The sequence below is a fragment of the Rhinoderma darwinii genome, chromosome 3 (assembly GCF_050947455.1).
Source record: "Rhinoderma darwinii isolate aRhiDar2 chromosome 3, aRhiDar2.hap1, whole genome shotgun sequence".
Taxonomy (NCBI): domain Eukaryota; kingdom Metazoa; phylum Chordata; class Amphibia; order Anura; family Rhinodermatidae; genus Rhinoderma; species Rhinoderma darwinii.
The window spans coordinates 399,161,535-399,184,336 of NC_134689.1; the positions used below are offsets into that span (position 1 = coordinate 399,161,535).

The 22,802-nt window shown below is 44.2% G+C and overlaps 1 protein-coding gene across 3 annotated transcripts; it reads left to right on the forward strand.

The window, feature by feature from the left end:
* The first annotated feature begins 397 nt into the window (after positions 1-397).
* Positions 398-9,784, forward strand: LOC142748379 (uncharacterized). 3 transcript variants are annotated; one of them, XM_075855477.1, is made up of 2 exons: positions 398-732; positions 7,652-9,784. In XM_075855477.1, exons 1-2 carry the CDS (start codon positions 507-509, stop codon positions 9,523-9,525), a joined length of 2,100 nt encoding a protein of 699 aa, XP_075711592.1. In that variant the 5' UTR covers positions 398-506; the 3' UTR covers positions 9,526-9,784. The 3 variants fall into 3 exon arrangements, with proteins under 3 accessions (XP_075711592.1, XP_075711594.1, XP_075711593.1); XM_075855479.1 differs by lacking the exon at positions 398-732 and adding an exon at positions 6,307-6,408; XM_075855478.1 differs by lacking the exon at positions 398-732 and adding an exon at positions 7,011-7,225.
* The last annotated feature ends 13,018 nt before the right edge of the window (positions 9,785-22,802 follow it).

Consider the following 22,802-nt stretch of genomic DNA (forward strand, 5'->3'; position numbering starts at 1 on the left):
CGTAAAAATGAAATGTAGGCGCCCTGGCTCTTATAAATTGCTGTGCCAGTTAATTACTGCCTGTGAAACAGTATGCGTGTCTCCTTATGAGAGTACGTTATTTTCACTTCGTTTTACCTTGGCTTTCTTTGGAGCCCTTCGCATCAGTGAACTGTTACCCTCCTCTAAGAATAAGCTAGATGGCTTGATTCACACACATGTTATGGTAAACACAGAGACAGCCTGTATACGGGTCCGTCGCTCTAAAACGGACAATTTTGGACGTGGTGTTTGGATACCTTTATGTGCAGTCCTATGCCCAGTTTGCCCTGTGCGTTCACTCCTGACCTACTTCAACATTTGTCCTCACCTCTCGCAAGAGTCCCCTTACCATCTATCAATTTAGAGTCAATTTTTCATGGTGCCTAGTACTATGCGGTGCATCCCCAAATCAGTTTGGCACTCCTTCCTTTCGATTCGGTGCTGCCACTCACAGACGCAGAAGTTCAGACCTTTTATTATATTATATGTTTTTGGTTATCACAATTTTGTTACAACTGTGCTTCTTTTATTTAGATCACCAAAAGCCCACGGTATGGCTACTTGGGCATTCTTACATATTTTGGGCGGCACAGAGGGCTGAATGTAGGCCCGGAGGCCGTGCTTTGGGTTTCTTGACTTTCAGAAGATCAAGTGCTATTTTACAACTCACAGGCTGCTGTGCTCTTCTTGCTAACCTGCTCCTCTCTAACGGTGCGTGCTGTGTGCAGTGTCAGAAAAGAGAAGTGTTGTAACAGATGTGCACCTATCGTGCTGCACGTCTGCTAAATAAGTCCTGCTGCCCCCCACGCGATCCCGGCCCAGCCTGTCCCTGGCTCCTCGCTAGGATCAACACAGTGCACAAAATGCCACTCCCCCCCCCCCCCTTTTTAGCTAGGTGGCACCACCTGAGGCAGCAGGCTCTCTTTATGGCAGGTGCGGCCCTGGGTGTTAGAGGTTAGGGAGTTAGTACAGGCTAGGAGCACTGTGACCACTGTTTCACTGGATGTCATGAATGTGCATACATGACTCCCACAGAACCCCCCCTAAAGGATCACTGGCCAGTGAATGTAATGTACATGATCAGAAAAAATGCATCAAGTTTCATGGAAAAAGATGTACACATGATATATAGCAGCAAAAATAGCAAAAAACATCAAAACACCCATACCCATCTAATAACTAAAATCGGCAGCCTTGAGAAGGAAATACTTTGAAAGAATTGGTGTCCTCTGACCCTTCGTGAAGAAATCCATAAAATAGTGGGTGTTAACCCAAGTTTGGTGGCCAAAAGAGCACCCAACCTTGGGGATTTACTCGTCCATAGCAAATTTAAAAGATAAACGCAATCAATACCACTTGGCTGTTTAACCCTTCCCTCTTTGGCCACTTTTGACCTTCCTGACAGCCTCATTTTTCAAATCTGACATGTGGTAATAACTTCAGAATGCTGTTACCTATCCAAGCGATTCTGAGATTGTTTTCTCGTGACACATTGGACTTTATGTTACTGGCAAAATTTGCTCGATATGTTCAGTATTTAATTGTGAAAAACACCAAAGTTTTGCGAAAAATTGCAAAAATTTGCATTTTTCTCAACTTAAATGTATCTGCTTGTAAGACAGGCAGTTATAACACACAAAATTGTTGCTAACTAACATCCCCCATATGTCTACTTTAGATTGGCATCATTTTTTGAACATCCTTTTATTTTTCTAGGATGTTACAAGGCTTTGAACTTTAGCAGCAATTTCTCACATTTTCAAGAAAATTTCAGAAGGCTATTTTTACAGGGGGCAGTTCAGTTGTGAAGTGGCCTTGAGGGCCTTATATATTAGAAACCCCAAAAAAGTCACCCCATTTTAAAAACTTCACCCCTCAAAGTATTCAAAACAGCATTTAGAAAATTTCTTAACCCTTTACACTTTTCACAGGAATTAAAGCAAAGTAGGGGTGAAATTTACAAATTTCATATTTTTTTGCAGAAATTAATTTTGAATCCAATTTTCTTTATAACACAAAAAGTTTTACCAGAGAAATGCAACTTAATATTTATTGCGCAGGTACCTGCAGTTTTAGGAGATATCCCACATGTGGCCGTAGCGTGCTACTAGACTGAAGCACCGGCCTCAGAAGCAAAGGAGCACCTAGTGGATTTTGGGGCCTTATTTTTATTCGAATATATTTTAGGCACCATGTCAGGTTTGAAGGGCTCTTGTGGGGCCAAAACAGTGGAAATCCCCCAAAAGTGATCCCATTTGGGAAACTACACACCTCAAGGAAATTATCTAGGGGTATAGTGAGCATTTTGACAGCACAAGTGTTTTACAGAAATTATTGGAATTAGGCCGTGAAAATTTAAATTTCCTTTTTTTTTAAAGAAAATGTAGGTTTAGCTAATTTTTTTCTCATTTCCACAAGGACTAAAGGAGAAAAAGCACCACAAAATTTGTAAAGCAATTTCTCCCAAGTAAAACAGTACCCCACATGTGGTAATAAACGGCTGTTTGGACACACGGCAGGGCTCAGAAGGGATGGAGCACCATTTGGCTTTTGGAGTTCACATTTAGCAGGAATGGTTTGCGGAGGCCATGTCACATTTACAAAGCCCCTGAGGGGACAAAACAGTGGAAAACCCCCACAAGTGACCCCATTTTGGAAACTACACCCATTGAGGAAATTATCTAGGGGTATACTGAGCGTTTTGAATAAACATGTTTTTTGCAAAAATTATTGGAAGTAGGTCCTGAAAATAAAAATCTACATTTTTTCAAAGAAAATGTAGGTTTAGCTAATTTTTTCTCCTTTTCCACAAAGACTGAAGGAGAAAAAGCACTGCAAAATTTGTAAAGCAATTCTCCCGAGTAAAACAGTACCCCATATGTGGTAATAACCGGATGTTTGGACACACGGCAGGGCTTAGAATGGAAAGAGCGCTATTTGGCTTTTGGAGATCACATTTAGCAGGAATTGTTTGCGGAGGCAATGTCGCATTTGCAAAGCCCCTGAGGGGACAAAACAATGAAAACTACCAAAAAGTGACTCCATTTAGGAAACTACACCCCTTGAGGAATTCATCTAGGGGTGAAGTAAGCATTTTGACCCCATAGATGTTTCATAGAATTTATTAGAATTGGGCAGTGAAAATAAAAACAAACCTTTTTCTTCAATAAGACGTAGCTTTAGAGCAAAATTTTTAGTTTTCTCAACAAATAAAGGAAAAAAAGAACCCAACATTTGTAAAGCAATTTCTCCCGAGTACGGCAATACCCCATATGTGGTCATAAACTGCTGTTTGGGCACACGGCAGGGCTCAGAAGGGAAGGAGCACCATTTGGAGTGCAGATTTTGCTAGATTGGTTTCTGGGCGCCTGTGGGACCAAAACAGTGGAAACCCCCTAGAAGTGACCCCATTTTGGAAACTACACCCCTCATTGCATTTACCTAGTGATGTAGTGAGCATCTTAACCCTGCAGGTGTTTTGTAGAAATTAGTGTGCATTCGATGTTGCAGAGTGAAAATGGGATTTTTTTCCATAGATATGCCAATATGTGGTACCCAGCTTGTGCCACCATAACAAGACAGCTCTCTAATTATTATGCGGTGTTTCCCGGTTTTAGAAGCACCCTACAAGTGGCCCTAATCTTTTGCCTGGATATTCGACCAGGCTCAGGAGTGAAAGCGTACCATGCAAAATTAAGGCCTAATTTGGCGATTTACAAAGTATTGGTTCACAATTGCAGAGGCTCAGATGTGAAATAATAAAAAGAAACCCCTGAGAAGTTACCCCATTTGGAAACTGCACCCCTCAAGGCATTTATTAAGGGGTGTAGTGAGCATTTTCACCCCACAGGTCTTTTACATAAATGAATGCGCTGCGGATGGTGCAAATTAAAACATTTATATTTTTCCCTAGATATGCCATTTCAGTGGCAAATATGTCATGCCCAGCTTATGCCACTGGAGACACACACCCCAAAAATTGTTAAAAGGGTTCTCCCAGGTATGACGATGCCATATATGTGGAAGAAAACTGCTGTTTGGGCACACTGTAGGGCTCAGATGGGAGAGAGCGCCATTTGGCTTTTGGAGCGTGGATTTTGCTTGGTAGTAGATTTGTTTGAGTATTACTGGTGTTTCCATTTATAATGTGGGGGTACATGTAAGCTGGGCAGAGTACACCAGGGGCATAGTCAGGTGGTATAATAATGCGGTAAAAAAACAATAAAATAATCCATAGATGTGTGTTACGCTGTGAAGCAATCCTTTCTGCACAGGCCGTTGTCGCACTGATATGTGGCGTCCTTTCTTATGCCCCTTTTGGTCCACACTCCGTACCTTTGCAGTTTGGGGAATTTTGCTGGTAAAGTGTTGTCCTGGTATAATAAGGGCGCACTCGCTTCCAGCAGATATGTTTGGGCCCTCCCCTTCCTGCTTCCCTAATTTTAGGTCCTTGATAAATTGCCTCTTGAAACAGAAGAAATGTTCCCCTCGGGCACAACTGCATATTTTTTATTTCCTGACTTATTGGAGCCATAACTAATTTTATTTTTTCATAAACGTAGTGGTATGAGGGCTGTTTTTTTGTGGGACGAGCTGTAACGATTATTGGTATCATTTTGGGGTACATGCGACTTTTGATCACCTTTTATCCTATTTTTTGGGAGGCCAGATAAACAAAAAAACGCAATTCTGGCACAGCTTTTTTAGTTTTATTTATACAGCGTTCACCATGCGTTATAAATTACATGTTAACTTTATTCTGCGGGTCAGTACAATTCCGGCGATACCTAATTTATAGAACTTTTGTTATGTTTTACAACTTTTTGCACAATAAAATTACTTTTGTAAAAAGAATGTATTTTTTCTATCGCCAAGTTGTGAGAACAATAACTTTTTCATTTTTTTGTCGACGGAGCTGTATGAGGGCTTGTTTTTTGCGAGACAAGCTATAGTTTTTATAGGTACCATTTTTGGATATGTGCGACTTTTTGATCACTTTTTATTCCAATATTTATAGGGCAAAGTGACCAAAAAACAGAAACTCTGGTATAGTTTTTTACCTTTTTTATGTTTTTTGTAAAAAACGGATGTAAGATACAGCTGAGATCCGGTGATGATGGTACCGGCTCAGCTTCTGAGCCGGTGCCAAACATTTGGCGTATGGATACGGCAATTTGCGGGAAATCATAGCTTTCCATGGCGTACCCATAAGACAAATGTTGGGAAGGGGTTAAAGGGTAACTAAACGTTTGACAAACTTCTGATGTGTCATAATGACACGTCAGAAGTTTTGATTAGTGGGGGTCACAGCACTGAGAACCCCACCAATCGCTAAAACGAAATGGCAGAAGTGCTCGTGTGAGCGCTCAGCTGCTTCGTTTCTGTTCGGCTTTTTCAGCAGATCAATGTATCGGTGAATGGGCTCAAAGACTTTCTATTGAGCCCGTACTCCGATACATTGATTTACGGAAAAAGCCGAACAGACACAAAGCAGCTGAGCGCTCACACGAGCGCTTCTGCAATTTTTTTTAGCGATTGGTGGGGGTCTCACTGTGACATGTCAGAAGTTTGTCAAACGTTTAGTTACCCTTTAAAAGTGGAATCTACTTTTTCGGATTCATCTGGAAAAAAAAAAAAAAAGACTTTTTCTGTGAAATCTTTCTTAACAACTTCATTACTGCAGGGTTTACTCCCCTACATTACCGAGCCGATTGTGGCCGAATGTTTTTGCATCACTGAACTCAGAGAGCCTTTAACTTTTTTATTTTTCCATCATCTAAGTTGCATGTGGGCTTGTTTTTTGCAGGATGAATTATATTTTTTTAATAGAACCATTTTCAGGGAAGATATAAATTGATTAGGTTTTATAAAAAAAAAAAAATTAAAGGAGGAAATGGAAAATAAAATAAATTTTTCCATAGTTTTTCAAGTTTTTTTTATTTCGGGTATCCGTGCAAATTAAATAACTGGTTAATTTTATTACGAGGGTAGTTACAATTGCAGCGATACCATATCTGTGTCTTTTTTTTTCACCACCTATTAAAAACAAAAAATCTATTAAGCCGTGCTTCTGACCTAATAGGCATATAGCTATGGCAGCCCTGGGGCTTTTTCAACCCATCGACACCACCCACATGGTCTGTCACTCAGGCCCCACCCAGATGAAATTATCAGACCCTAGAACTGTTAGTGACATCACAATACCAGTGACATCACAATGCCCTGTCCAGCCCTACATAATGTGAAGGATGTGCTGGGGTCAGTTGAGGGTTTTGAAGAAGGAGATGATGATTATGATGATGATGATGGATGTGAGAGTTTTGCTGCTTATTTTGCTGACTGTCGCCCCATGTGATGTAGAAGGTCTGGTAACTAGAAGAACAGCAGGTAATGTGCATTTATACTTGGGGGGGTTATGTTACAAGAGATCAGTGGCGCTACATTGGCGCTGCCTATCTTTTCCTATCTGTCTCACTTGGCTTTTGCAGGAAGTTTCTTTCTTCTGTGCCAGCTAATGATTGACATATAATACTCCCTCTCTCTTTAAGAAGAGGTTCTTTAGCAGCTGCATTGTGTATTATACAGACCTGAGCCACAGCTACAGACCTTCTTTATTTACATGCACTGACTTAATATAATAAACTGTCAGAACAGGAGGGAAATTTGTGCCGCTGCTGTATTTACCTCATAGAGGGTTGTCTAAATGGACTACAAATTTAACAAACCCTCAGCTTTGAGACGTATTAGGTCTGTACAGGTTTTCAGCCTCTGAATGTAAGCAAGAATGCTCACATTCACTGCCAGAAAGCAGAGATTTTGAAAAACATATTAGAAAGTTGCAGAATTATATAATTATTGTGATTTATATAAAACCAAGAAAAAACATTTTAAAAACATGAGAGCAGTCACATTATCCCTGCATGCACTGCCCTTCACTCAGGCCCCGCCCAGATTACATCATCAGAACTCTGCACTGTTGGTGACATCACAATACCAGTGATATCACAATACACTGTTGGTGACATCACAATACCAGTGACAGCACAATACCCTGTCCAGTACTATATAATGCGGGGGATGTGCTGGAGATATTTGAGGGTTTTGAGTAAAGAGATGATAATGATGGATGTAAGAGTTTTGCTACTGATTTTGCTGACGGTCGCCCCGTGTGATCTAGAGGGTCGGGTCACTAGAAGATCAGCAGGTAATGGAAATTTTCTAATGGGGGGGGGGCTTTGTTACTAAGTATAAGTCAATGATCTGCAAAAATGGTCTCTAACTTAAGACTATCTTAGGCCTCATGCAAACAATCGTAGCCATGTGCACGGCCATGATTTTCGGGTCGGCCTGCCCCAGAGTGTCACCCGCAAGCCGCCCGCAAATTGTGGGCTGTGCACATGGCTGCATCTATTATTTTCTATGGAAAACACGGTGGTGTGCATAGGACCATAGAAATGAATGGGGCCGCAATTTTCCCGTGGATTTCCGTGAGATTTGCGGCCGCAAAAGCACGTTCGTGTGCATGGAGCCTAACTGTTGTGAAACTACAATTCCCAGCATGTTTAGAATGTCCTCGTCTGGTATACTGTATGTAAAGTCTCACTATTATTTATTATTCATTTCTGGACAGTGACCACCCCTACCGTGCCCCTGCCAGCTGCCACTCTGGAGGAAATCCTTGGTTACACCGCTGTGGCAGTATTTGACACCTTCCTGTTCGCTGTGATTGGGGCCCTGATATATTTTATCTACAAATTGCACCAATTCGTGCGTCAGGACCCAGCAGAGGGCGAGCTAAAGGAAGTTGTTGTGGAGAAGCCGGCTGCTCCGAAGAAAGAGCCGAGTGTAAAAATCACAGCTTCGAGCGAGGATCTAAAAAACAATGTGGCCCACATACCAGCTGCCCTGAAGCTAGAGCCGAGTGCAATTATGACTGCACTAAAATACCTAAAGAAATGCTGTGGTAAGAAAAACAGCTACAAATTGCACCAACAGCCAATGGAGGATGAGCTAAAGGAAGTTGTTGTGGAAAAGCCAGCTGCAAATACCAGCTCACCAAAGGAAAAGCTAAAAGACGATGTGGCCCAGATACCAGCTGCTCCGAAGCTAGACCTGAGTGCATTTACCACCGCACCAAAGAAAGATCCAAAAATCGATGTGGTCCAGATACCAGCTGCTCTGAAGCTAGACCTAACTGCATTTATGACCGCACCAAAGAAAGATCCAAAAATCGATGTGGGCCAAATACCAGCTGCTCCGAAGTTAGACCTGAGTGTATCTACCACCGCACCAAAGAAAGATATAAAAATCAATGTGGTCCAGATACCAGCTGCTCCGAAGCTTGACCTGAGTGCATTTATGACCGCACCAAAGAAAGATCCAAAAATCGATGTGGGCCAAATACCAGCTGCTCCGAAGCTAGACCTGAGTGCATTTACCACTGCACCAAAGAAAGATCCAAAAATCGATGTGGTCCAGATACCAGCTGCTCCGAAGCTTGACCTGAGTGCATTTATGACCGCACCAAAGAAAGATCCAAAAATCGATGTGGGCCAAATACCAGCTGCTCCGAAGCTAGACCTGAGTACATTTACCACCGCACCAAAGAAAGATATAAAAATCAATGTGGTCCAGATACCAGCTGCTCCGAAGCTTGACCTGAGTGCATTTATGACCGCACCAAAGAAAGATCCAAAAATCGATGTGGGCCAAATACCAGCTGCTCCGAAGCTAGACCTGAGTGCATTTACCACTGCACCAAAGAAAGATCCAAAAATCGATGTGGTCCAGATACCAGCTGCTCCGAAGCTTGACCTGAGTGCATTTATGACCGCACCAAAGAAAGATCCAAAAATCGATGTGGGCCAAATACCAGCTGCTCCGAAGCTAGACCTGAGTGCATTTACCACTGCACTAAAGAAAGATACAAAAATTGATGTGGTCCAGATACCGGCTGCTCCGAAGCTAGAGCTGAGTGCATTTACCACTGCACCAAAGAAAGATCCAAAAATTGATGTGGTCCAGATACCGGCTGCTCCGAAGCTAGACCTGAGTGCATTTACCACCGCACCAAAGAAAGATCCAAAAATTGATGTGGTCCAGATACCGGCTGCTCCGAAGCTAGACCTGAGTGCATTTACCACTGCACCAAATAAAGATCCAAAAATCGATGTGGCCCAGATACCGGCTGCTCCGAAGCTAGACCTGAGTGCATTTAAAACCGCACCAAAGAAAGATATTAAAAATGATATGGCCCAGATACCAGCTGCTCCGAAGCTAGACCTGAGTGCATTTGTCACCGCACCGAAAAAAGATCTAACAAACGAGGCCCAAAAAGCAGATGCTGATATGAAAGAGCAAAGTGCAAGAACCACCGCACAGAGCGCAGATCTGCAGAACGTTGTGGCCCAGGAACCAGTTGTCTGGAGGGAAATACCAAAGCTGGAGCACACTGAATTCATGACCACACTGAGTGAACTGCTAAAGAAACGCTGTGGGCAATAAATCAGATTGTAGGTGGACCACTGCGAGATCTTTCATCAACTGTAAGATAAAAGGTGACCACAATACCACCATAGAAAAGTGATCATCTTTCACTACAAGGAATGGGACACCAGAGCCATCGGATGTCTACAGTGCCTGGATCCGGTCATCAGATTTGGGCAACGCCATTGGGCTGGAAAAACATCCTAAAATATTTAACTTCACATTGACGGACATCTTTGTTCCAGCTTGTTGATGGCATTGGATGGCTGTAATAAAACTGGCTGCATTTAAAAAAATGTATGTGTCCGTGATTTTTTTGGAATTTTTAGGAACTTGTACGGATGTGGGATTGTAATTATAATAATTTCAGAGGTTACATTACATGCTTCTGATAAGTTCAGGACAATTTTCAAAGCTATAGAAATGTCTTATCTTTATGATTTATTATGGTAAACTAATTTGTCCGTAAAAAATGTTGGCCGTCCGTGATTTTTGGATAAATCGTCCTGAAAAAAGAATCAGGTTGGCAATCCTGGTCAACGCACATATATCCCACTTCAGAAATCAATGAACCTCTGGAACAAGGACGTAATGTAAAGCACACACTTGTATGTTTTTTAATTATCTAGGATCAGTGACTAGAATTTTTTTCAATGTAAATAAATGCATGTCACAGCCCCATAACTAAGTGCCTAAACTAACAACACAGTCAGGGTGCCCCCGTTAACAGTGCCATCAATGAACAGCGTCAGCACAACACCACATAAACAACAGTGCCACCAAATTTCCGGTAAAAGGCGCACCTCCACAATTTAATTTTTTTTTTATTTCTCCCTCAATTTGTACACTGGTGTTTCAGTGGGGTGCTGTGTGCAGAAATACTTACCAATCCGTGCATCACATAGTTTTTGGGTCCAGCGCCTGAACTCAGGCTCACAATGCATTTGTTCTGGCTCCCATAGGAATGCATTGAGAGCCTGAGTTCCCGTTTTCTTGAAAGCACAGGGATTCCAGACCAGGTCAGAATGAAGATCATGTGGGCGGTGCTGTACCCCGAAAACGACGTGATGCATGGATCGGTAAGTATTTCTGCAAACAGCACCCCACTGAAACACCAATGCACAAATGGGGGAAAAATGCGCCGGAATAGTACGTCCAGGGGAAAATGCATCGCCATTTTCCCCCCTGCGTTTCATCAAGCTGTGATGCCTGCTGTTTCCGACAGGCTATCACAACTATCAGGCTATCACAGCTCAGTGTGGAGGGACCAATCATAGTGGTCCCGCCTTCGCGATCGCTGCTATTGGTTAGTTAGTGACGACCGGCTAATATCAGCGATCACATACGTAATTTCCTGATCTAACCTCAGATTCTGCCGTACCCGCTCTCTGTTGGAGTTAGTTAGTCGAAGAGAGCGGTTGTGGACAGAGTCAGAGCAGAGCAGTTAAAAAAGAACAAATATATCATTTTTTTTTTTTGCTTTTACCAACTTGTATCCACTTCCCACTCCTGTCCTTGTGTTCCCCTTTTCACCCACATTTTTGGTCAGTGATCTTTATCGCTGACCACTTTTGAGTCTTCAGGGCCACATTTCCCTGGTCCCTGAGGATTTTTATTTTTTTTATTTCCTTATAAAATATAATAAAAACAAAAAAAAAGTCAATTTAGAAAGTGAGCAGATAGTTTAGCATTAGGGTTAGTTAGTCTCAGGTAACCGTCAGGTATAGCGTCAGGGAATTTAGCAAAACTCGGCAAAAACGGCCCGAGAACGCCTCCCATTGATTTCAATGGGAGGCGTCGGCGTCTTTTTCCCGCGAGCAGTAAAACTGCCTCGCGGGAAAAAGAAGCGACATGCCCTATCTTCGGGCGCTTCCGCCTCTGACCTCCCATTGACTTCAATGGGAGGCAGGAGAAAGCGTATTTCTAACTGTTTTATGCCCGCGGCGCTCAATGGGCGCGGGCGAAAAACGGCGCGATAATCGCCGCGAAAATCGGCGTGCAGGGAGAGGAATATATGCCTCAAAGTTCCAAACTGAATTTTGAGGCAGATATTCCTCCCCCAAAATACTCCGTGTGAACATAGCCTTAGTTAGGTTTAGCGTCAGGAATCCATCACTGTAGTTAGGTTTACATAAAATCAGTTGTTAGCGCCAGGAAAGCTCAGAATAATCCAGATAGGTTTATAGCTAGGACCGTAGTTACGTTTAGCGTCAGGAAAACTCGGAATATTCTAGGTAGGTTTAGTGTCAGGGAATGATCGCCGTAGGTAGGTTTAGTGTCAGGGAAGTTCACATAAAATCAAGTTAGGTTTACTGTTAGGAACCCTTGCCTTAGTTAGGTTTATTGTCAGGGAAGTCCACTCGTTCTATAAAAACAAAGAAACAAAAAAAATACATATATAAAAAAGTTTAGATATTTAGTTATCTGCAGCATCTCAGCAGGTATTAGGGTTTGTTAGTGTCAGTATATAACAAAGAACCCCACATCATTTTATGCCCAGTCCCACAGGTGGACTCCTGTAGACGCAGCAGAGTTGGGCAAGTTCTGGAGGCAGCTCTTGAACATGGGGCTTCCGAAAAAGCCATCCATTAGGACCTACTGGAGTGCAGACATGTTATACCACACCCCGATGTACCGCATGGCCATGTCCAGGAGGCGTTTTGAGGCAATACTTTGTTACTTACATTATACTGATAATGAGCAGTGCCCACCCCGAGATTACCCCAGTTTTGACTGTTTGTATAAACTGAGACCCCTATTAGACCATTACAGTGCCCGGTTTGCCCAAGCATACACCCCCGAGAAGTGTATTTCTGTTGATGAGTCCCTGGTACATTTTAAAGGGAGGCTTCAATTCCGCCAGTACCTGCCGAATAAGAGTGCAAGGTATGGCGTGAAAATGTATAAGCTGTGCGGGAGTGCATCAGGGTATACGTACAAATTTAGAATATATGAAGGGAAGGACACCAGTATTCAGCACCCAGAATGCCCCCCCCCCCCCTTACTGGGAATTAATGCAAAAATTGCATGGGATTTGGTGCACCCACTGCTGGACCGGGGTTACCCCCTCTACCTGGATAATTTTTATACCAGCGTCCCACTCTTCAAGTGCCTCGCTTCCAGAAGTCCTGCAGCATGCTGCACTGCTACGAGAAATCTGAGAGGCCTCCCTAAGACTCTGCTTGAGCAAACACTCAGAAGGGGTGAGAGCAGGGCACATTCTAGCAGCAACATATTGTGTGTCAAGTACAAGACAAGAGAGATGTCACACCAGTACCCATGTACCTGTACGAGGTACCAGTACGGAGACCCCAAAACCAGACTGCATCCTGGACTACAATAGGTACATGGGAGGGGTGGATTTGTCAGATCAAGTCCTGAAGCCCTACAGTACTTCTGGAAGCGAGGCCACACACATCGTACCAGGGCAACACTTTTTAGGACAAGTTCCCCAAACTGGCAAGAAGGGAAAAAGTCAAAAGAGGTGCAAAGTCTGCTATAAGAGTGGGATAAGGAAGGACACAATATATTAATGTGACACGTGTCCCGAAAAACCAGAGCTCTGTATGAAAGTGTTTTAAAATTTATCATACATCCCTTTATTTTTAATTTACCACAGTTTTACTCGCCCTGATACAGTTCGCACAGCTTACCCCTCCTCATCTTTCCCCTCTGAGCCCTGCTGCATGCCCAGGCAGAAGATAACAGCCACATGTAGGGTATTGCCGTACCTGGGAGAACCCAAATTACGGTTTATGGGGTGTATATCTCTGGTGGCACATGCCGGGCACAATATATCGGACACTGAATTGGCATATATGTATAGAAAATTGCAAATCTCACTCTGCACCAACTGCTGCACATTATCTTTTACACAATACCTGTGGGGTCAAAATGCTCACTACACCTCTAGATGAATGCCTTAACCCCTTAAGGACGTAGCCTTGTTTTGGCCTTAAAGAGGCTCTGTCACCAGATTTTGCAACCCCTATCTGCTATTGCAGCAGATAGGCGCTGCAATGTAGATTACAGTAACGTTTTTATTTTTAAAAAACGAGCATTTTTGGCCAAGTTATGACCATTTTTGTAGTTATGCAAATAAGGCTTGCAAAAGTCCAAGTGGGTGTGTTTAAAAGTAAAAGTCCAAGTGGGCGTGTATTAGGTGCGTACATCGGGGCGGTTTTAATACATTTTCTAGCTGGGCGCTCTGATGAGAAGTATCATCCACTTCTCTTCAGAACGCCCAGCTTCTGGCAGTGCAGACACAGCCGTGTTCTCGAGAGATCACGCTGTGACGTCACTCACAGGTCCTGCATCGTGTCAGACGAGCGAGGACACCGGCACCAGAGGCTACAGTTGATTCTGCAGCAGCATCGGCGTTAGCAGATAAGTCGATGTAGCTACTTACCTGAAAACGCTGATGCTGCTGCAGAATCAACTGTAGCCTCTGGTGCCGGTGTCCTCGCTCGTCTGACACGATGCAGGACCTGTGAGTGACGTCACAGCGTGATCTCTCGAGAACACGGCTGTGTCTGCACTGCCACAAGCTGGGCGTTCTGAAGAGAAGTGGATGATACTTCTCATCAGAGCGCCCAGCTAGAAAAAGACTTTTGCAAGCCTCATTTGCATAACTACAAAAATGGTCATAACTTGGCCAAAAATGCTCTTTTTTTTTAAAATAAAAATGTTACTGTAATCTACATTGCAGCCCCTATCTGCTGCAATAGCAGATAGGGGTTGCAAAATCTGGTGACAGAGCCTCTTTAAGGCTCAGAGCCCATTTTTCAAATCTGACATATTTCACTTTTTGTGGTAATAACGTCGGAATGCTTAAACCTATCCAAGCGATTCTGAGACTGTTTTCTCGTGACACATTGGGCTTCATGTTCGTGGTAAAATTTGGTCGATATATTCAGTGTTTATTGGTGAAAAATTGCAAAATGTAGAGAAAATTTTGAAAAAATAGCATTTTTCAGAATTTAAATGCATCTGCTTGTAAAACAGGCGGTTATACCACCCAAAATAGTTACTAGTTCACATTTCCCATATGTCTATTTTAGATTGGCATCGTTTTTTGAACATTCTTTTATTTTTCTTGAACGTTGCAAGGCTTAGAACATAAACAGCAATTTCTTATATTTTTAAGAACATTTCAAAAGCCTTTTTTTTAAGGTACCTGTTCAGTTCTGAAGTGGCTTTGAGGGGCCTATGTATTAGAAACCCTGATAAAACACCCCATTTTAAAAACTCGACCCCTCAAAGTATTCAAAACAGCATTTAGAAAGTTTTTTAACCCCTCAGGCATTTCACAGGAAATAAAGCAAAGTGGAGGTGAAATTTGCAAATTTCATCTTTCTTGCTGAATTTCAATTTTATTTATTTTTTTTTCTGTAACACAGAAGGTTTTACCAGAGAAATACTACTAAATATGTATTGTCCAGAATCTGCAGTTTTTAGAAATGTCCCACATGTGGCTCTAGTGCGCTCGTGGACTAAAACACAAGCCCCAGAAGCAAAGAAGCACCTAGTGGATTTTGAGTCCTCTTTTTTATTAGAATATATTTTAGGCAGCATGCCAGGTTTGAAGAGGTATTGAGGTGCCAAAACAGTGGGAATACCCCAAAAGTGACCCCATTTTGGAAACTACACCCCTCAAGGAATTCATTTATGGTTGTGATTACCATTTTGACTGTATAGTTTTTTAACAGCACGTATTTGAATTGGGCTGTGAAATGAAAAAAATTTAATTTTTTCCAATAAAATGTCATTTGTGATCAAAATTTCTTATTTTCACAGGGAACAAAATACCCCATTTTGTTGCCCAATTTGTCCTTAGTGCAGCAATACCCCATTTGTGGTGGTAAACTGCCGTTTGGGCTCATGGGAGGGCTCAGAAGGAAAGGAGCGCTATGTGTTTGTTGGAGTCCAGATTTTGCTGGATTGGTTTTCGGGTGCCATGTCGCATTTGCAGAGTCTCAGAGGTATCAAAGCAATGGAAACCCACCAGAAGTGACCCCATTTTGGAAACTACACCCCTCAAGGAATTCATTTATGGGTAATGTGACCATTTAGACCCCATAGTTTCTTCACAGAACTTATTTGAATTGGGCTGGGAATGAAAAAAAAATATATTTTTTCCAATAATATGTCATTTTAGCGCAAAAATTCTTATTTTCACAAGAAATAAAATACTCCATTTTGTTGCCCAATTTGTCCTGAGTGCGTCAATACCCCATTTGTGGAGATAAACTGCCGTTTGGGCCCATGGGAGGGCTCAGAATGAAAGGAACACCATTTGGCCTACTGGGGATTTTCTAGTGCGAAGTCATGTATGCAGAAGCCCCTGAGGTACCAGAACAGGTGAAACCCCCAAGAAGTGACCCCGTTTTAAAAACTACACCCTTAAGGCATTCATCTAGAGGTGTAGTGAGCATTTTGACCGGAGACATACACCCCATAAACTGTAATGTGGGTTCTCCCGGGTATGGCAATATCCTACATGTGGCTGTTATCAGCTGCCCAGGCACACAGCAGGGCTCAGAGGGGAAAGACGAGGGGGGATAAGCTGTGCGGAGTGCATCAGGGTAAGTAAAATTGGGGTAAATTATAAACCAAGGGATGTATGATAAATTTTAAAACACTCTTTCATACAGAGCTCTGGTTATTCGGGACACGTGTCACATTGATATATTGTGTCATCCCTTATCACCCTCCTATAGCAGACTTTGCACCTCTTTTGACTTTTTCCCTTCTTGGCAGTTTGGGGAACTTCTCCTGGAAAGTATTGCCGCCCTGGTACGATGCGTGTGGCCCCGCTTCCAGAAGTACTGGGTGCCCCTCCTTCTTGGTCCCTAAAGATTAGGTTCTTGATAATCACCTCTTGAAATTCCAGGAAAGTTCCCCTCTGGCCTGCACATCGACGTAGCACGTACGCATTGTACAAAGCCATCTGTATGATGTGCCCGGCCAGCTTCTTATACCACACCGCATGGCGCTGTAGGGCTTCAGGATTTGATCTGACAAGTCCATCCCTCCCATGTACCTATTGTAGTCCAGGATGCAGTCTGGTTTGGGGGTGGCCTTTCCTTCATATATACTAAATCTGTAGGTATACCCTGATGCACTCTCGCACAGCTCAGACATCTTCACGCCATACCTTGCCCTCTTACCCGGCAGGTACCCACGGAATTGAACCCTCCCTTTAAAATGTACCAGGGACTCATCAATAGAAATACACTTCTCGGGGGTGTGTGCTTGGGAAAACCGGGCACTGAAACGGTCTAATAGGGGTCTCCGTTTATACAAACGGTCAAAACTGGGGTCATCTCGGGGTGGGCATGGCTCATTATAAGTATAATGTAAGAAGCAAAGTATTGCCTCATTTATTTATTTTTTTAGGTTCCAGTTCAGTTCTGAAGTTGCTTTGAGGGGCCCATATATTAGAAACCCCTATCAAATACCCCATTTTAGAAACTAGACCCCTCAAAGTATTGACAACAGCATTTAGAAAGTTTATAAACCCTTTAGGTGCTTCACAGAAATTTAGAGCAAAGTAGAGGTGAAGTTTACATTTTTTTTTGTCAGAAAATCCTCTTTATTCCATTTTTTTTACAACACAGTTGGATTTATCAGAGAAACGCAACTTAATACGTATTACCCGGATTCTGCAGCTTTGAGAAATATCCCACATGTGGCCCTCGCGCGGTAATGGACTGAAGCACCGGCCTCCGAAGCAAAGGCGCACTTAGTGGATTTTGAGGTCTCTTTTTTATTAGGCACCATGTCCGGTTTGAAGAAGTCTTGTGGTGCCAAAACATTCGAAACCCCCCAAAAGTGACCCCAATTTGGAAACTAGACCCCTTGAGGAATCCATTGTAGTTTTCTTGGGGTGAATGCGGCTTTTTGATCTGTTTTTATTCTATTTTTAGGTGGCGTGGTGACTAAAAAAAAGGAATTCTACTATTGTTTTTTTATTCTATTTTTTTTACAGCGTTCACCGTGCGCTATAGATGACATATTCACTTTATTCTGCGGGGCGATACGATTACGGCGATACCAGATGTTTATAGTTTTTTTATGTCTTATGGCGTTTGCACAATAAAATACGTTTGGTAAAAAATCACTCACTTTTTGTGTTACCTTATTCTAAGAGCCATAACGTTTTTATTTTTCAATCAATAAAGCCGTGCGAGGACTTATTTTTTGCGTAACGAACTGTAGTTTCGATCAGGACCATTTTTCGGTACACGCGACTTTTTGATCTCTTTTTATTCAAATTTTTGGGAGGTGAAGTGACCAAACAATTGTGATTGTGGTAAGGTTTATTATTATTTTCTTTCACGGCGTTCACCATGCAGGATAAATAACAAAATAGTTTTGTAGTTCAGGTCGTTACGGACGCGGCGATACCAATTATGTATAGTTTATTTGTTTGTTTATATATTTTTATTAATAACTGATAAGGTAAAAAGGGGGATTTTTACTTTTAATACTTTTAAAACTTTTATTTTCTTATTTTTACACATCTTTTTTAAACTTTTTTTTGACTGAATTACTTTGTCCCACTAGGGGACTTGAGGGCAGGAGGCCCTGATCGCTATTCTAATACACTGCACTACATGCGTATTGCAGTGTATTAGAACTGTCAGCTAGTCACTGACAGCAAGCATAGTGGTTCCTGACGTTGCCATAGTCACCTTCACCGGCCGCTATCGTGTAGCAGGCCGGCAATGGTAGCTTAACCCCTAAAAAGCCGCGATCTCTATAGACTGCGGCTTTTAAGGGGTTAATCAGCGGGGACACAGCGATCGGTCCCCGCTGTAGGAGCTGTGACAGCTGCTGAACAAGACAGCAGCTGTCACAGCTCCTGCATGTGTCGGGAGAACGGCCGAAACGGCCGTTACTCCCGAGACGTACTATTAGGTCATGGAGCGCGAACGCTATAGTTACCATGACCTAATAGTACGTCCAGGAGCGGGAAGGGGTTAAGGGGTGTAGATTTTAAAACAGTGTCACTTCTAGGGGGTTTCAACTGTACCGGTACCTCAGGGGCTTCTGCGTACAAGACTTAGCACCAGAAAAGCTCCAGTAGGCCAAATGGTGGTCCTTTCCTTGTGAGCCCTGCCGTGTGCCCAGGCAGCTAATAACAGCCACATGTAGGGTATTGCCGTACCCGGGAGTACCCACATTACAGTTTATGGGGTGTATGTCTCCGGTGGCACATGCTGGGCACAATATATCGGACACGGACATGGCATATATATAGAAAACTGCAAATCTCACTCTGCACCATCTGTTGCGCATTATCTTTTACACAGTACCTGTGTGATCAAAATGCTCACTACACCTCTAGATGAATTCCTTAAGGGGTGTCGTTTTTAAAACGGGGTCACTTCTCGGGGGTTTCAACTGTACTGATACCTCAGGGGCTTCTGCACACATGACTTAGCACCAGAAAATCCCCAGTAGGCCACATGGTGGTCCTTTCCTTCTGATCCCTCCCATGGGCCCAAACGGCAGTTTATCACCACAAATAGGGTATTGCCGCACTCAGGACAAATTGGGCAACAAAATGGGGTATTTTATTCCTTGTGAAAATAAGAAATTTTGAGCCAATACTACCTCTTATTGGAAAAAATTCAATTTTTTTTAATTCACAGCCCAATTCAAATAAATTCTGTGAAAAAACTGTGGGGTCTAAATGGTCACAACACCCATAAATGAATTCCTTGAGGGGTGTAGCTTCCAAAATGGGGTCATTTCTGGTTGGTTTCAATTGCTTTGATACCTCTGGGGCTCTGCAAATTCGACATGGCACCCGAAAACCAATCCAGCAAAATCTGGGCTCCAAAGAACACATAGCGCTCCTTTCCTTCTGATCCCTCCCATCGGCCCAAACGGCAGTATATCACCACAAATAGGGTATTGCCGCACTCAGGACAAATTGGGCAACAAAATGGGGTTCCAGTTCCCAGTGTTACCCGTTCCTGCTGCCTGTACCCTGTATCCCGTGCTATCGTATCTACAAGTGAAAGTCAAGTCGTGCCTTCCGCTGCATCCACGTTGTCACCTGCTGTGAAAGTCAAGTCATGTCTTCCCACTGCATCCGCAGCGTCACCTGCTATGAAAGTCAAGTCGTGCTCCCTCTACTGTCTACATTGCCTCGGGTAACCGTTCAGAACTATAGACATTGTTTTGTACCTTCTTGGCCAGCCGCTACCCCGCTACGCGGTACGGCCCAGTGGGTCCACACCCCGCGCCGTGACAGTACGCTCAGACTATGGACCCCGCTGGCCAAGTCAAGAGCCTGTCATCCTCTCAAGCCATTCAGGCGGACCTGCAGGATCTGTAAGCACGACAGGACCATCTCCTTGTGGCAGTAGACTCTATGGCACAGCATCTAGGTGCACTAGTTACTTCTGTCACCACTCCAATTCAAGTTCCTCCAATCGACCCTCCTGCTACACCTCCTGGCAGCCCCAGTTCGGACTCTCGGTTCTTGCTGCCATTGCCACCTCGGTTTCATGGAGACGCAAGTTCGTGCAGGGGGTTTCTGAATCAATGCCAAATCCATTTCACTCTGCACGCCCGAGCATTTCCTTCGGACGGAACCAGGATTGCCTTCATTATATCCCTACTCGCCAGCAAGGCCCTGGCGTGGGCAAATCCAATTTGGGAGCGACAGGGACGCGAGACCCGAGACTTCGAGGGGCTTGTGCGGTTGTTCCGTTCCGTATTGGAGGCGCCTGGACGAGCCTCAACGGCAGCCACTGCTATCTTTAACCTGCGTCAGGAGGACGCCTCCGTGGGCGAATACACCATCCAGTTCCGGACTCTGGCAGGAGAATTGTCCTGGAACAATGAGGCCTTGGTAGCATCCTTCTGGCATGGCCTATCGCCTAAGATCAAAGACGAACTGGCTGCTCGAGATCTCCCAGCTGCCCTGGATGACCTGATTCTACAGGCTACTCGTGTGGACATAAGGCTCAGAGAGAGATCCCAAGAGATTCGACAGGAGAAACGGCTTCCTAGACTGGCGCCCAACTTCCAGCAACCTCTCTTGCCTTGTTCTTCTGCTGCGCCCAAGGTTCCAATGCAGGTGGATCGGCTTAAACTATCCGTTCAAGAAATAAACAGCGCAGGCGCACCTTTGGACTCTGCCTATATTGCGGCCTCGCTGGCCATGTCGTGCATTTGTGTTCCCAGAGGCCAAAGAAACCCCAATGCCTGGGATTGATTGGAGAGACAACCCTGGGCGCTACTGCATTTAATAGAGAACTCTCTTCCAAGCTATTTATTCCTGTGACCATCGTCGCTGGCGAGAGACCTCATCCAGTCTCTGCCTACCTGGACTCTGGCTCCGCAGCCAATTTCATCTGTCAAGACCTTGTGGATCTTCTTCAGTTGCCCACTGTTTTGCTGGAGAGACCGTTGATCGTTGCCTCGGTAGATGGACTGCCTTTGCCTGACACAGTGTTGTCTGTGACCAAGCCTTTGAGACTCCCAAGTGGGAGCTCTTCATTCTGAGCTCATCTCCCTGTATGTCCTGTCCAAGGCCGTCAACCCCGTGCTGCTGGGTTTGCCTTGGCTCCGTTTTCCCGCCCCAGTCCTGGATTGGAACTCCAGAGAGGTTCTCCAGTGGGGCCCCAAGTGTCTAGACCGCTGTCTGGGTCATGTCCATCCATCCCAGCCTTCTCCGCATCAGTCATTGACAGGGTTGCCACCTTGTTACTCTCAGTTTACTGATGTCTTCGACAAAAAGGAGGCAGAGATATTGCCACCACATCGAAAATACGATTGTCCTATCGACTTGGTTCCTGATTCGTCCCCTCCTCGCAGTAGAGAATACCCTCTCTCCTTGCCAGAGACCCAGTCCATGTCGGCCTACATTAAAGAGAATCTGGAGAGGGGCTTCATACGAAAGTCTTCATCCCCGGCCGGAGCCGAGTTTTTCATTGTCAAAAAGAAGGATGGATCCCTTCGACCCTGCATTGACTACCGAGGCCTCAATCAGTTCATGGTGAAGAACAGGTACCCTTTGCCGTTGATTTCAGAGCTCTTTGATCGTATACGGGGGGGGCGAAAAAAAATTTGAAGCTTGACCTGCGGGGGGCTTACAATCTAATCCAGATCCGTCAGGGTGACGAGTGGAAGACTGCATTTAATACACATGATGGACACTACGAATATTTGGTCATGCCCTTCGGCCTGTGTAACGCTCCCGCAATATTTCAAGAATTTGTGAATGATATTTTTCGTGATCTCCTCTGTCTGTGTTGTGGTGTATCTCGATGTTATCTTGATTTTTTCCCCAGATCTTGTGACTCATCAGGGCCATGTCCACCAGGTGTTGCTTAGATTAAGGGAGAATCATCTTTACGCCAAGTTGGAGAAGTGCGTGTTCCAAGAGAAGTCTCTTCCCTTCCTGGGCTATATTATCTCTGATCAAGGTCTCAAGATGGACTATGAAAAGGTCAAGGCTGTCCTGGAGTGGCCATGTCCCCAAGGCTTAAGGGCCATACAACGCTTCCTGGGATTCTCCAGCTTCTACCGGCTGTTCATTCCCAACTTCTCTTCTTTGACAGCTCCCATCTCCACCCTCACTAAGAAGGGTATGAATGCCAAGGTATGGACTCCAGAGGCGGAAATCGCATTTGAAACCTTAAAAAAGGCCTTCCTATCAGCTTCTATACTTCACCACCCTGATGTATCCTTACAGTTTTCATCGGAGGTGGACGCCTCCTCTGTTGGTGCCGGTGCACTACTGTTCCAGAGAGGTTTGAAAGGCAAGACGATGGTATGTGGTTACTACTCCAAGCTGTTTTCTTCTGCAGAGCGCAACTACTCGATTGGAGATCGGGAGTTACTGGCCATCAAGCTGGCCCTGCAGGAGTGGAGACACCTACTGGAGGGCGCAGCTCATCCTATCCTGGTCTTCACGGACCACAAGAATTTGACCTACCTACAGACGGCTCAACGGCTGAATCCTCGTCAAGCCAGGTGGTCATTGTTTTTTGCACGGTTCCGGTTCGAACTCCACTACCGACCTGCCGACAAGAATGTGAGGGCCGATGCCTTGTCTAGGTCATTTGAGACAGAGGACACTGTGGAGTCCGCAAAGAATATTATCAATCCTTCCTGCATCTACTCTGTTAACCCTCTGCAGGTTAGAGACATTCCTCTGGGAAAAACGTTTGAACGGCTGGCGGACAGAAGAGGAATCCTTCGCTGGGGTCACAGTTCCAAGCTGGCAGGTCACGCGGGCGCCCATAAGACCCGAGACCTAATTGCCCGTC